The sequence below is a fragment of the Mustela nigripes genome, chromosome 14 (genome assembly GCF_022355385.1).
Source record: "Mustela nigripes isolate SB6536 chromosome 14, MUSNIG.SB6536, whole genome shotgun sequence".
Classification (NCBI taxonomy): Eukaryota; Metazoa; Chordata; class Mammalia; order Carnivora; family Mustelidae; genus Mustela; species Mustela nigripes.
In genome coordinates, this window is record NC_081570.1 from 30,457,894 (window position 1) to 30,470,756 (window position 12,863).

A 12,863-nucleotide genomic window follows, 5' to 3' on the forward strand; every position below is an offset into this window, starting at 1 on the left:
ACCCCAGAGTCCTTTCTTCTCCTCTCCAAGGTTCCCTAGGAGCTGAAGATGGGGGACAGCAAGAGGGAGGGCAGGACAGTTCCTGGGCTGGCCTGAAGCTCTGGCTGCGTTCAGGGGCCAGGGTGGCTCAGGGACAGATGAAGGAACAGCTGTGCCCTCAGCCAGCTGAGCCGGGCTCGGGGCTCTCTAGAGTCCTCAACCCAGTAGGCAGGTGGGTCCTGGCCTCTGAACTAGGGCGGGAGCAGGGGCTGGGCTTAGGCGGCTCTTGGCAGCAAGAGGATTTTCAGGTTGTGGCGGTTGGTACTGGGTGGGGACAGGTCCACTGCTGGAACATGCTCCCTTCCAGCTTGAAAAGAGCATGGCTGAGACCCTGGTGGGAGTCCCCTGGGACTGCGGGCTGCTAAAATAACTCGGAATCTGGGGGTGGGGTGGCTTAGGGGCAACTTCCTCAGTATGGATTCCCGTTTTCCAGGGTTCTTAAGATAGAGAATACCTTTCTTTTCTTGTGGGAAGTGAGCTCTCCCTGGGTGGGAACTGGGCAAGGCAGACTTGTTCCTCCTGGCAGAGATGGCTGGAGGGATGGTCCTGCCTCTGGAACATTCTAGGATGGAGGCCAGGATCTTGAGTCTTTTTCATCCTTTCCTCTTCTTCTCAGAAGGAACCCAAGAAGAAACAACAGTTGTCCATTTGCAACAAGCTTTGCTATGCAGTTGGGGGGGCCCCCTACCAGGTGACAGGCTGTGCCCTGGGGTTCTTCCTGCAGATCTACCTGTTGGATGTGGCTCAGGTAAGTGGAATGAGCCTGCCAGGGCTCCTCCAGCATCCTGAGGTAGGAAGGATTAGGGATTGTTCCATCTGTGAAATGGGACTGGAATCCTTACTTTGCTGCCTCTCAGAGTCAGCAGCGGATAAGAAATAAGAAGGCTTTGGAAAGTATCCAGCCGGGGGAATCTATCCGCTCCTGGAGTCTCAGCTGGCAAGGTCAGGCAACTTCTTGCCTGGCAAGAGCAATAGAGCCTGGAGGGGTAGGCGAGGGTGTGAGGGCGAATGGAGCCTGCTAGTGACGCTGTTCTAAGAAGAGATTGGCACACCGTGTCCCCATCTGGACAACAGTCAGCTGGCCCCGCTCAGAGGTTGCTAGATGTTGCCAGGCTTATAGATAAGGCATAGCTCACCTTCACCTAAGAAGCAGAGGCATGTCAGTGGGCAGAGGGGCCCCCAAGTGCTAGGCTCAGGGAAGGTGCCTGGTGTGTGGGGTCTTTCACTGGGAGAGGTACTTAGGGAGAAGCAGGGCTCCACTTTGTTTTGAGAAGCTTTGGCCAGGAGGCTGGCATCCTGAGAAATCACTTTGCCTGGGTGGAAGAATGGGAAACTCAACAGCCATGGATTTTGGGGCTCACACACCGCACTGGCTGTCTTTTCTTTTTTAAAGATCTTATTCATTTAACTGACAGAGAGACAGCGAGAGAGTGAACACAAGCAGGGGTAATGGGAGAGGGAGAAGTGGCTTTCCATCGAGCAGGGACCCCGATGCAGGGCTTGACCCCAGGACCCAGGGATCATGACCGGAGCTGAAGGTAGACACTTAACAACTGAGCCATCCAGGCATCCCTGGCTGTCTTTTCTATGTAGCATCTGGCTCTGAAAGCAAAGCATCTTAGTTGTATCCATTTCTAGGTGGGGAACATTGAGCCCCAGGAAGGACAAATAACTTCATTCAAGCAGCTAGTTTTGGAGCAAATCCCATGGGCTGGGTCCTAAGTGGGGTGCAAATATGAGAAAACTGTACTCCAAGTGTAGAACTGTTGTCAGGAGTGGGAGGGTAGGGGAAGTCGGATTGGGGAAGCTACAGTGTGGGAGAGGCCACCAGCTTCCCCACTCCCTGGAACAAAAGCAAAAGTAGAGTCTTGATGGGTATAAGGAAGAGTCTTCCCTTCCAGATAAGCTGTCTCTTTCAGGCTAAAAGATTTGTGGAGAGGGGAGTAGTTTAACTGGATAGTGACAGGCCACTTTCTAAAAGCATCTAAAGATTTCTTTTTCCACATCCAAAATAGAGCTTGACCTGCAAGACAGGGATTTTGACTCTGGTTCTGTAAGATAGGGATCATAACTCCCATTATACAGATGGGGAAATTGAGGCCCACTATGGTCACCCAGCAAATGCTCATTCTGCTATCAGGTGGTGTGGAGCTCAGGGCTGTGAGAGCGAAGCAAGGAAAGGATTCTGGGTTCATTCTAATGGGTGGGAGTGTTTTCAAGGGCAGTGGAAGGGAGGACGTAAGAGAGCAGATCTGGAAAAATTTCTAAGGCACGTGGTGCTACTGACCGCTATCAGAGAACTGTTACTATCACCGTTAACAGGCAAGCAAAGATGCTTAAGGCCTGGGTGAGAGCAGCGCACAGTCCCCAGGACCTGGCTGGGACGGGGAGGGAGCCCTTGCTTTTGCCTACCATTGAGAGTTGAGGTGAGGAGAAGGATTAAGGGGTCATCTTCCATGTGTTCCCTATTCCAGGTGGACCCTTTCTCTGCCTCCATCATCCTGTTTGTGGGCCGAGCTTGGGATGCCTTCACAGACCCCTTGGTGGGCTTCTGCATTAGCAAATCTTCCTGGACCCGCCTGGGCCGCCTCATGCCCTGGTGAGTAGAGGAGAACTCTCCAAGCTGGCAGAAGGCAGGGCATCCGGCATGTCTACTAACTCTTGATCTTTCCATCTGGCTTGTCACAGACTGTGGGGTGAGGAGAAGAAATGACGAAAAAAACCCAAGTGTTGAAACCCTGGCTGAGGCCTCAGCCGCCCCAGGCATGGGCACTGCGATGCCCTGCCAATTCATTCCCAGGCTGGCCAAATTGCTACACTGAGGAGCTTCCCCCCTTCTCCAGGCCCCGTTGCTCCCTTGCGGTCCATTCCCTTCAAGTGAAGGGAAGTCATTTCCCACAGTGGCAGAGACAGTGCTGCACAGCGGTTGAGAGGTTACACTCTGAAACCAGCCTGCCTCAGTTTCAACACCCCCCAAGCTGTGCAACCTCGGGCAAGTCACTTAACATCTCTGAGTCTCAAGTTTCTTCATCTGCAAAATGGAGATGATAATTATGTGTGCCTCCTGGGTTTATGGGGACGGTCACACCTTTTTTATATGTGAAATATATAGAACAAGAACAGTCTTGGCCCTTATTAAGTAATCTATAATTTGGCACCTCTTCAGAGTAGCTCCTGGTGGGGCAAGGGTGGAGGGTAATACCCAGAATTGAATAGCAGACCCATAACCTCTGCCCCCTTGGGTGATGTAAAGTACCTTATCCCTTGATACAGAGCCTATACTACTCAGCCTCAGGCTATAGGGCAAGGTTGGGGGAGGTAGTACTATAGATCAGACAGCAAAGGGAGACACATGGGACAGGCTGACAGGCTGGAGCTCTGGTTCCCTCCAGGACATCCTGCTTGGTGGAGGGAGGGGGGTGGATATACCCCTTTCATCTCCAGCCCATCCAGGCTCAAGTGGGCGCCTTCCTGCCCCAGGGGTGCCCATACCTGGTCTCCGGCCTTCAAAGCTCTTCCCACAGCCCCCACCTCACCCCCACAACTTCCTTTCCCACGAGGCCCCCCTCCCACCACAATCCCCCCGCCAGCCTCTGGCTAAGGCCCCAATTGGGGCCTTTGATCCAGGCTTTATGGCTGGGGTGGGGGAGGGGGGAGGGAGGACGGCAGCAGGAAGGCAGGAGAGCCTGCCTTACCTGGACAGGCTGTCCAGGTAGGAGTCAGCCACAAGGCTGGGCCCCGGATCTGAGTCCCTGGCAGCCGGTGGGAGGTGGGGCTTTGCTGCCACATCTCCTCATGAGGCACAGCCAATGGCAGGCAGCTACCCTGGACAGCCCCTTGCGGTGGCGGCAGCCTCCGGGTTACTTCCAGTCACACTTGGTTTCTCAGTGAAGGCGGCAGGAAGGAGCCCTTGTTCTCTGAGGAGACACGTGGATTCGGGCTGGAGGGAGGAGGACCGAGAGGGAGAGCAGAGGAGGCCCTCCCCGTGGGAAGTAGGATCTGAGGGCCTCACGCTGGGCAGGTGTGGCAGCCAGCTTGCTGAAGTTGCTGAGGGCCCTTCAGGCTCCCTTTTCACTTAACACCATATCTCTGTACATGTCCTCACCTGCCTGAGTGGTAATTCCAGTGATAATCCCAGTGATACCTCTTGAATGGTACCTCCACCCCTGTGTCTGAGGGCACACTGGATCCCTCGTGGACTGAAGGCCTGCCATGAGGGTATGGGACCTCCTTCCTGTCCCTACCCCAGTAAGGTCCTAGGCCCCTTCTTGTAGTGTGAAAAGAGCCTGGGCCTTTAGGGTCTATGAGCCCTGTGGCCAACCATCCAACCATCCTTCCAGCCCTCAAGAGCAGCCCCTGCCCTCAGCCAGCACTCAAATCCACCCTTCAGATCGGGAGGACTTTGACAGACACTTTCCCTGGAGTTCCCGAGGCTACCTGGTGAGAGGCCAGGGTCAGGCGGGCAGGCGGGGGTGTAGCAGGGCTGGGCCTGTGGCCTGATTCCCAGGCTGCAGACCCCCATACTCTCCTGCTGAGCTCTCCTGGTGTGAAAGTCACAGCAAGCACTTACTGTGTCCCAAGCACTGTTCTACATTTTAATATCAACTTACTGAAGTCTCAAAACTCCTCCCTTTCTGTGAAATAGAATCAGAGTCCTTCCAGTGGCCTGTAAGGCCTTACATGACCTGATACTCCATGTCCTCCAACCCTGTCTCCTAAGCCCGTCCCCTCTACTCACTTCACTCCAATCTCAGCGGCCTCCTTGCTACTCCTCAGACCTGCCCAAGCACCTGACTGCTCGGCCCAGCACACTTTGGCCTCAGGCAACTGCAAGGCCAACTGCTTCCTCTCAGGCAAGTCTTGGCACAGACGTCAGCTTCTCAATGAGGGCTCCCCTGTCTACTGTGCTGTCCGTTGTAACCCCAAGCTCCTGGTCCCCTTTAGCCAGCTTTCTTTTCTCTGTAGCCCTTAATCACCTTCTAATGTTATAGAATTTTTAAAAACTGTGGTAAAATATATATAACATACATTTTGTCATTTTAACTATTTATTTATTTATTTGTTTTTATTTTTTAAAAGATTTAATTTATTTGAGATAGAGTGAGCGAGCAAGAGAGAGCACAAGTCGGAGGGGGGAGGGGCAGAGGGAGAGGGAGAAGCAGGCTCCCCACTGAGCAGGGAGCCTGATATAGGGTTCCATCCCAGGACCCCAGGATCATGACCTGAGCCAAAGGCAGATGCTTAACCAACTAAGCCACCCAGGCACAAAACTCCCCCACCATCTTTAAAAAGATGTATTTATTTGAGAGAGAGAAAGAGAGAGCAGGGAGAGGGCCAGAGAGAGAGAGGGAGGATCCTGAAGCAGACTTCCCGCTGAGCATGGAGCCTGCCTCGGGGCTCAATCCCAGGACCCTGAGATCCTGACCTGAACCTAAATCAAGAGTTGGTCACTGGGGCACCTGGGTGGCTCAGTGGGTTGGGCCTCTGCCTTCTGCTTGGGTCATGATCTCAGGGTCCTGGGATCAGGCCCCACACTGGGCTCTCTGCTCGGCAGGGAGCCTTCTTCCCCCAGTCTCTCTGCCTCTCTGCCGCTTGTGATCTCTCTTTCTGTGTCAAATAAATAAATAAAATCTTAAAAAAAAAAAAAAAGAGTTGGTCACTTAACCGACTGAGCCACCCAGGCACCCCACCATTTTAAGCATTTTTAACTGTACAATTTAGTGCCATGAAATATATTCATTTTTTTTTAAGATTTTATTTACTTATTTGATAGAGAGAGAGAGAGATCACAAGTAGGCAGAGAGGCAGGCAGAGAGAGAGGGGGAAATAGGCTCCCCGCTGAGCAGAGAGGGCGATGTGGGACTCCATCCCAGGACCCTGAGATCATGACGCGGGCTGAAGACGGAGTCCCAACCCACTGAGCCAACCAGGCTCCCCCATTAAATATATATATATATATATATATATATATATAATTTTTTTTTTTTTTTTTTTTTAAATCAGAGAGAGAGGGAGAGAGGCCGAGCACAGGCAGACAGAATGGCAGGCAGAGGCAGAAGGAGAAGCAGGCTCTCCGCCGAGCAAGGAGCCCGATGCAGGACTCGATCCCAGGACGCTGGGATCATGACCTGAGCTGAAGGCAGCTGCTTAACCAACTGAGCCACCCAGGCGTCCCTCATTAAATATATTCTTATTGTGCAACCATCACCACCATCCTTCTCCAGACCTTTTTCATCTTCCCAAACTGAAACTCTGTACCCAGAAAAAAAAACTCCCCACACCTCCCTCCCCACAGTGACTCACAACCACCGTTTTACTTTCTGTGTCTGAATTTGACATCTCTAGGTCTCTAGTAGGTGGGATCAGGCAATACTTGTCCTTTTGTGACTGGCTTATTTCACTTAGTGTAATGTCTTCAAGGTTCATCTCTGTTATAACATGTGTCAGACTTCCATTCCTCTTGAAAGCTGAATAATATATGTTTAACTTTTAAATTATATTTATTTTTCATTTGTCAACTAGAATACAAGTTCCATTGGGGCAGTAACTTTTGTCTGTTTCGCTCACTGATCCATCCTAAGTCATAAGAATAGTGCTTAGCCCAGAGTCAGCACTTGAATATCTCTTGAGTAAGGGTTGAGTGTAATTAGGTGCTATTACTATGCTCTTTATACAGATAAGAAAATGAACCTTAGAGAGGTTGAATGACTTGCTCAAGACCAAACTATGTATAGTTATTGGTAGAGGCAGAATTGCATTCCTGAAGAATGGCTCCAAAGGTCTTTCTCTTAGCCATTGCTCTCTGTTGCCTTTTTATTTATTTTTTTAAAGATTTTATTTATTTGACAGACAGAGATCACAAGTAGGCAGAGAGAGGGGGGAAGGGAAGCAGGCTCCCTGCCAAGCAGAGAGCCCGATGTGGGGCTCAATCCCAGGACCCTGAGATCATGACCGGAACCGAAGGCAGAGGCTTTAACCCACTGAGCCACCCAGGCACTCCTTTGTTGCCTTTTATACTAATGACATGAAGTCAGTCCATCCTGGGGTCTAACCACTTTTGTAATGTTGTGGGAGGCACCATTGCGAAGGCAGACATTTACCCTCCCTTAGAGTGATTTCACTAAGCCTGGTCTTAGACCTGGAGTTGTCCTCCCCCAGCCATGTGTGTGCCCATGGTGTGTATATATGTGAGCTCACGCGGGGTGTGTGTGCACATGTAAGAACACCAGTGTTGGGGTTGCTCCTTCTTCCTGCCTTCCTGCCCTACCACCCAAGGTTTCACTGCCATTCATGGTTTTCCCAGCCCCTGCCTCGAGCCCTCTCCACTGGGGAGACTAGGCAAGGCACAGTGTCTGACCTCATGCTCCGTGCTCAAGATTTCAGTCCAGGGGCCCTGTGGCAGTCTGCACTTCCGGGCTTGGCCATCAGCCTCTTCCCAGAGACCCTGGGGTGGGTGGATTCAGGGGGAGGAATTTCCTTCCCGGCAGGCACCCTGTGGGTCTACAGAGCAATCTGGGCTGACCCCAGATCCTGGGGTTTTGGCATCCAGCCCCTACTCAGACCCCCTCCCCCCTTCTCCCAGGATCATCTTCTCCACACCCCTGGCCATCATTGCTTACTTCCTCATCTGGTTCGTGCCTGACTTCCCACAGGGCCAGGCCCTGTGGTACCTGCTTTTCTATTGCCTGTTTGAAACACTGGTCACGGTGAGTGTGGGTGCCTCCCCTGGGTGTCTGGTGGTGGGGAGGAATGAGGGCCGTCCCCAGGGCCTGTAGGGTTGGTGCCAGAAGCCACATCTGCTTGTCCATCATCTGACTGGCCGAGGGCCTCTCTTCCATGCCAGTGTTTCCACGTTCCCTACTCAGCTCTCACGATGTTCATCAGCACAGAGCAGAGTGAGCGGGATTCTGCCACTGCATATCGTAAGTGTCTCTCCGGCCCACTGACCCACCCACCAGGCACCATGGGGTGATTATTCCCTGACCCTCATGCCACATTTCTTCCCTTGCTGGGACTGGGTGTAAAGCTGTCTCAAAAATAACTTGATCCCTTCATTGCTCTGGTGAGAACAGAGAGGTTCAGGGACTAGACAGAGGTCATACAGAGCAAGGTCTTAAGTGTAGGCCAAGGTGCCATCTGTCCCACCATTGTATATCTACCCTCCTGGAGCGGCTGCCACCACCTGGGGCTAGAACTGGGCCTCTATCCAGCCGACCTTCCTCCCTGGAGGCCGACAAGTCACGATGCCCCTCCAAAGGACCTTTTTACCATTCAGGGATGACTGTGGAGGTAATGGGCACAGTGCTGGGCACGGCGATCCAGGGCCAAATTGTGGGACAAGCGGATACGCCTTGCCTCCAGGACCCCGCTGACTCCGCACTGGCCATGGAAGGTGCCAATCGGACACAGAGCACCACCTCCCTGAGAGAAACGGTGAGGCCCTTGGCGGTGCAGAGATGTGGGAGATGAGGCACAGCGGGGTGCTCTGCAGGCCTCCTCAATGCCATCCACGTTTATTAAGTGTGGGGCGTTTGATCTATACACATTGTTAACAGGCACGCTTTTCTGATAAGGAAACTAACACATACAGAGGCTAAATAATTTGGCCTGGGTCACAGAACTAGTGATTTACAGAAACTAGATTTGGGGAGATGAATGGTGGGCTGTCACACTCCACAGCCTGGCTTCTTAACATTCCATTTCTTTGGACTTTGCTTAGCTGTGGGAAGAGGCAGCTGGCCCAGAATGATTCTCCCATTTCACAGGTAGAGACAGTGAGGCCCCAGGGAAGGGCCTATTCCATGGAGTAGAGCTGCCAAGAGTTGGGATAAGATCGAACTGATTTTCTGTCGCCTTTATCTCCCTTGTAGCAAAATGCGTACCTGTTAGCGGCAGGGGTCATTGCTTCCATCTATGTCATCTGTGCTGTCATCCTGACCCTGGGCGTGAGGGAGCAGAGAGGTGAGGGGTCACTGGGGAGCGGTGTAGGCCCCAGCACTGCCTGGCTTTGTTCCTCTGCCTGGGCCGCAGGCTTGGGATGGGCCTCTGCTCCTTCCTCACTGTCTCCTCTGGCCCCCAGAACCCTATGAGACTCAGCAGGCTGAGCCAATATCCTTTTTTCGGGGCCTCCGGCTGGTCATGGGCTATGGCCCCTACGTCAAGCTTATTGCCGGCTTCCTCTTCACCTCCCTGGCTTTTATGGTGAGTGGGGCGCCTGACATGCTCAGCCTTGAGGGTAGGACGGGTGCAAGAGGGGTGAGGTAAAACAAGGACTGGGGCTGTGATGAAGCTGGAGGGACAGAGGGATGGGGGCGGGGTAAGCAGAGGTTCCAGAAACCTGGGGAAGCCTGGGCCCTGACATCACTTCTTTCCTTGCATATCCTTCCCTCTACCCTGCCCATCCCCCAGCTGGTGGAGGGGAACTTCGCCTTGTTTTGCACCTACACCCTGGGCTTCCGAAACGAATTCCAGAATCTGCTCCTGGCCATCATGGTGTGTGTGGGACCCTGAGGGTGGGTAGACAGCCTGTGCTTTGAGATGATTCTTTGGATAGTCAGAGGTTGTTTCCTAGACTGGCTAAGGTTAGGAGGGATAAGGGAGGAATCTCCGAATCACTGGTCAGATCTGACCTACAATTGCTTAGGCAAGACTGTACAAGATTTGGGGCAAGATAATCCAGTAGGGAACATAGCAAAAACCAAGGCGTGGAGACCAGGAACTTGGAGACTTTGTGCTCAGCCGTGCTCAGAGAAGGTAGGAGATTAGACTGGGACTAGCACTCAGCTCCCCTGGGGAGCCATCCAAGGTGCCTGTCCACTTCCTCAGGGCCCAGATGGTGTCATCTAGCTGCCCACAGGCAAGGTTAGGAATATCTTTCGGCAAGGCTAGGAATATCTTCGAAGTTCAGGAAGGGCAGCAGGAGTTCATGACTAAGGAGTTCATGACTAAGCCCCTCCACCGTGTATCCCCAGCTCTCGGCCACATTCACCATTCCCATCTGGCAGTGGTTCCTAACCCGATTTGGCAAGAAGACGGCCGTCAACATTGGGATCTCAGTGAGTGGGGCTGAAAGGGTAGGGCCTGGGCATAGTTGGGGGTTGCTGGTGGGAGTCTCCAGGCTGACTCATCTTCCTGAACCCACCCCTTCCTCTAGTCAGCAGTGCCATTTCTCATCTTGGTGGCCTTCATGGAGAGCAACCTGATTGTCACCTACGTGGTAGCTGTGGCAGCTGGCATCAGTGTAGCTGCGGCCTTCTTATTACCCTGGTAAGTGTATGGAGGCCCACCTGGCTATGTTCCCCAGCCCCTTTCCTCCTACCTCTTAAGCTCCTTGGGAATTCTGCGGGGGTTCTCCCGGTTGTGGGTCTAGGTTGGGGGTGGGACAGGTCTTCCTGTACAGTTGTATTGGTTGCGAACTTTGTAAGAAGACCCAATCGAGGTGAGAGATGGGCGGCTTAAATCTGGTCTGTGCCCTATTCGCTAAGCTGCATACCTGAGGGGGGCTCCGTCTCAGAGAAGGGGGCCTTCTTATTACCATGAAGTTGCCATGTCTTCACAGAGCTGTGTGCCCCAGGGCTACAAAAGTCCCAGAGGGCCACCTCTTCTTACTGACACAGAGGTGCCACATGGGCTAGTGCGGGCCCTGATGCACTGGGCGGGTGGGTCTTCATGGCCTCACGGCCACCACCACACTGCAGGTCCATGCTGCCTGATGTCATTGACGACTTCCATCTGAAGCAGCCCCAGTTTCATGGAACCGAGCCCATCTTCTTCTCCTTTTACGTCTTCTTCACCAAGTTCGCCTCCGGAGTCTCCCTAGGCATCTCCACCCTCAGTCTTGAGTGAGTGCGGTGGGGTCCGGGAGCAGGGCTGGGCAGGGCGGAGCCCCAGGGGCCCCGGGCTCACCACTCCCTTGACCACTGGGTCCCACAGCTTTGCCGGGTACCAGAGCCGTGGCTGCTCCCAGCCGGCACATGTCAAATTCACCCTGAAGATGCTGGTGACCATAGCTCCCATAGCCCTCATCCTGCTAGGCCTGCTGCTCTTCACACTGTACCCCATCGATGAGGAGAAGCGGCGGCAGAACAAGAAGGCTCTGCAGGCTCTGAGGTGAGAGCGGGGAGGAAAGGAGTGGGGGAAAGTCCGATCTAGGCCCTCAGACCCTGCCTCTTGTGGCCAAGTCCTGACTTACCTCCTGCACATGGACATCTTCCCTTGAAGGCTCCTCCTCTGTTGCCCCTTCCCACAACTGATTGAGGAGAATGGCAGCTGACATCTCTCGATACTTAGCTGCTTGCCAGGCTGTAGGCCGGCTGGTTTTGCATTTCTTCATTCAGCAGCTACTTACTGGAAACCTACTAGGGGCCAGGTACTGCTCTAGTGGCTGAAACAGACAGAATCCCCACCCTCACCGAGTTTACTAGGGAATGTGCCTTCATGATCTCCTGTAGTCCTTCAAGAACCCTAGGCGTCAGGAGAGTCCCAAGATTCCCACCCAGCTGATAAAGAAACCCAGCCTTAACCAGGAAGAGTAACCCGCCCAGCTGAGAAGGAGTAGAACTGGAGTTTGAGCCCTGGCATTCTCACTCCAGAGCCTGCCTTCTTCACGGCTCTCTGGGCTGGCAGGACCTCAGGAGTGGTCTGAGGCTGCCTTTCTGGAGACCAGAAGGCACGGGGAAGTGAATTCATGGTGGTCCATCAGCAAGCCCAGGCCAAGACGTAGTCCCGGGGCTTGTGATGCGCTGTGGGCAGCAAGAACTGCAAACAGACCAACTGGCAGTTTCTGGATGAAGAGAGGGAGTGAGCCAACTGTCTACAACCTGTCGTTTAGACTCGTCTGACAGCTGGCTGTAGGGCCGATGTCTGGTGAGGAGCAAGGCAGCTGGGGAAGGGGAAGGATGCTTCCTCCAACCCATCTCCTCTGGCTCTTGCAGGGAAGAGGCCAGCAGCTCTGGCTGCTCAGACACAGACTCTACAGAGCTGGCCAGCATCCTCTAGGGCTTGCTGTGTTGCCTGAAGCCACCATCCACGGGGACTGGGGCCCAGACCACAGGAGGAATCAGGGCCTGCCGGCCTGTTCGCTGACTAGCTGATCTCCAGGTGCCAGAAAGGGAGCCAAAGACTGGAAGAGTAAGTGGCCCAGGATACCTCCTGTGCCTACGGTGGGGGGCGCTGTTCAGACAGCCTCCTGCCTCTCATCTGCCTGCCCACAGGGCCAAGCCCCAGGGCTGCTACTGTGAATATGCCATGGACTGATGAGGCCTAGCCCGAAACACTAATGTAGAAACGTTTTATACAGAGACTAATTAATAACTTAATGACCGTGTATATAGCAACGTGTATATGTATGTGTTTGTGTGCTATTAATGTTATTAATTTTGATAAAAGCTGGAAACCAGAGGTGCTTGTTTCTGTCTTTGCCCTCAGCCACTCACTGAGCCCTTCTGTGCTAAGACAGGGAAATGAAACTGCAGGTGCCCTGGGGAGCAAGACTGTGTCTGGAGGTGTGATAATAGCATCGGCTAACGTTCACTAAACACCTGTCTATACCAGGCATGGTGTGGAGGCTTTACCTTCATTGTGCTGGTTCTCAAATTTAATCCTTAAAACAGTCTTGCTACATTGGGACTATTCCCCTTTATTTATTCATTTTTTCTTTATTAGTATTTTTGAAGTAGGGTCCATGCCCAGCATGGGGCTTGAACTCACCACCCTATGATCAAGACCTGAGCTGAGATCAAGAGTCGGGCGCTTATCCAGCCGAGTCACCTAGGTGCCCCAGGTCTGTTCCACTTTGAAGACGAGTAGACTGAGCTCCTGTATAG

At 53.1% G+C, this 12,863-nt stretch overlaps 1 protein-coding gene across 2 annotated transcripts in view; it reads left to right on the forward strand.

The window, feature by feature from the left end:
* Positions 1 to 12,438, forward strand: part of MFSD2A (MFSD2 lysolipid transporter A, lysophospholipid) — a 13,806-nt gene extending 1,368 nt beyond the window's left edge. The window contains exons 2-14 of one of the 2 annotated variants that reach the window (XM_059374233.1): positions 656 to 787; positions 2,514 to 2,638; positions 7,622 to 7,745; positions 7,883 to 7,961; positions 8,315 to 8,472; positions 8,910 to 9,000; positions 9,119 to 9,240; positions 9,448 to 9,531; positions 10,011 to 10,094; positions 10,193 to 10,305; positions 10,737 to 10,880; positions 10,972 to 11,148; positions 11,973 to 12,438. In XM_059374233.1, coding sequence (XP_059230216.1) covers positions 656 to 787; positions 2,514 to 2,638; positions 7,622 to 7,745; positions 7,883 to 7,961; positions 8,315 to 8,472; positions 8,910 to 9,000; positions 9,119 to 9,240; positions 9,448 to 9,531; positions 10,011 to 10,094; positions 10,193 to 10,305; positions 10,737 to 10,880; positions 10,972 to 11,148; positions 11,973 to 12,036 — 1,497 coding nt within the window. In that variant the 3' untranslated portion in view covers positions 12,037 to 12,438. The remainder of the gene's footprint in view (positions 1 to 655; positions 788 to 2,513; positions 2,639 to 7,621; positions 7,746 to 7,882; positions 7,962 to 8,314; positions 8,473 to 8,909; positions 9,001 to 9,118; positions 9,241 to 9,447; positions 9,532 to 10,010; positions 10,095 to 10,192; positions 10,306 to 10,736; positions 10,881 to 10,971; positions 11,149 to 11,972) is intronic. The other variant, XM_059374234.1, reaches the window with a different exon arrangement.
* Positions 12,439 to 12,863: the final 425 nt, after the last annotated feature.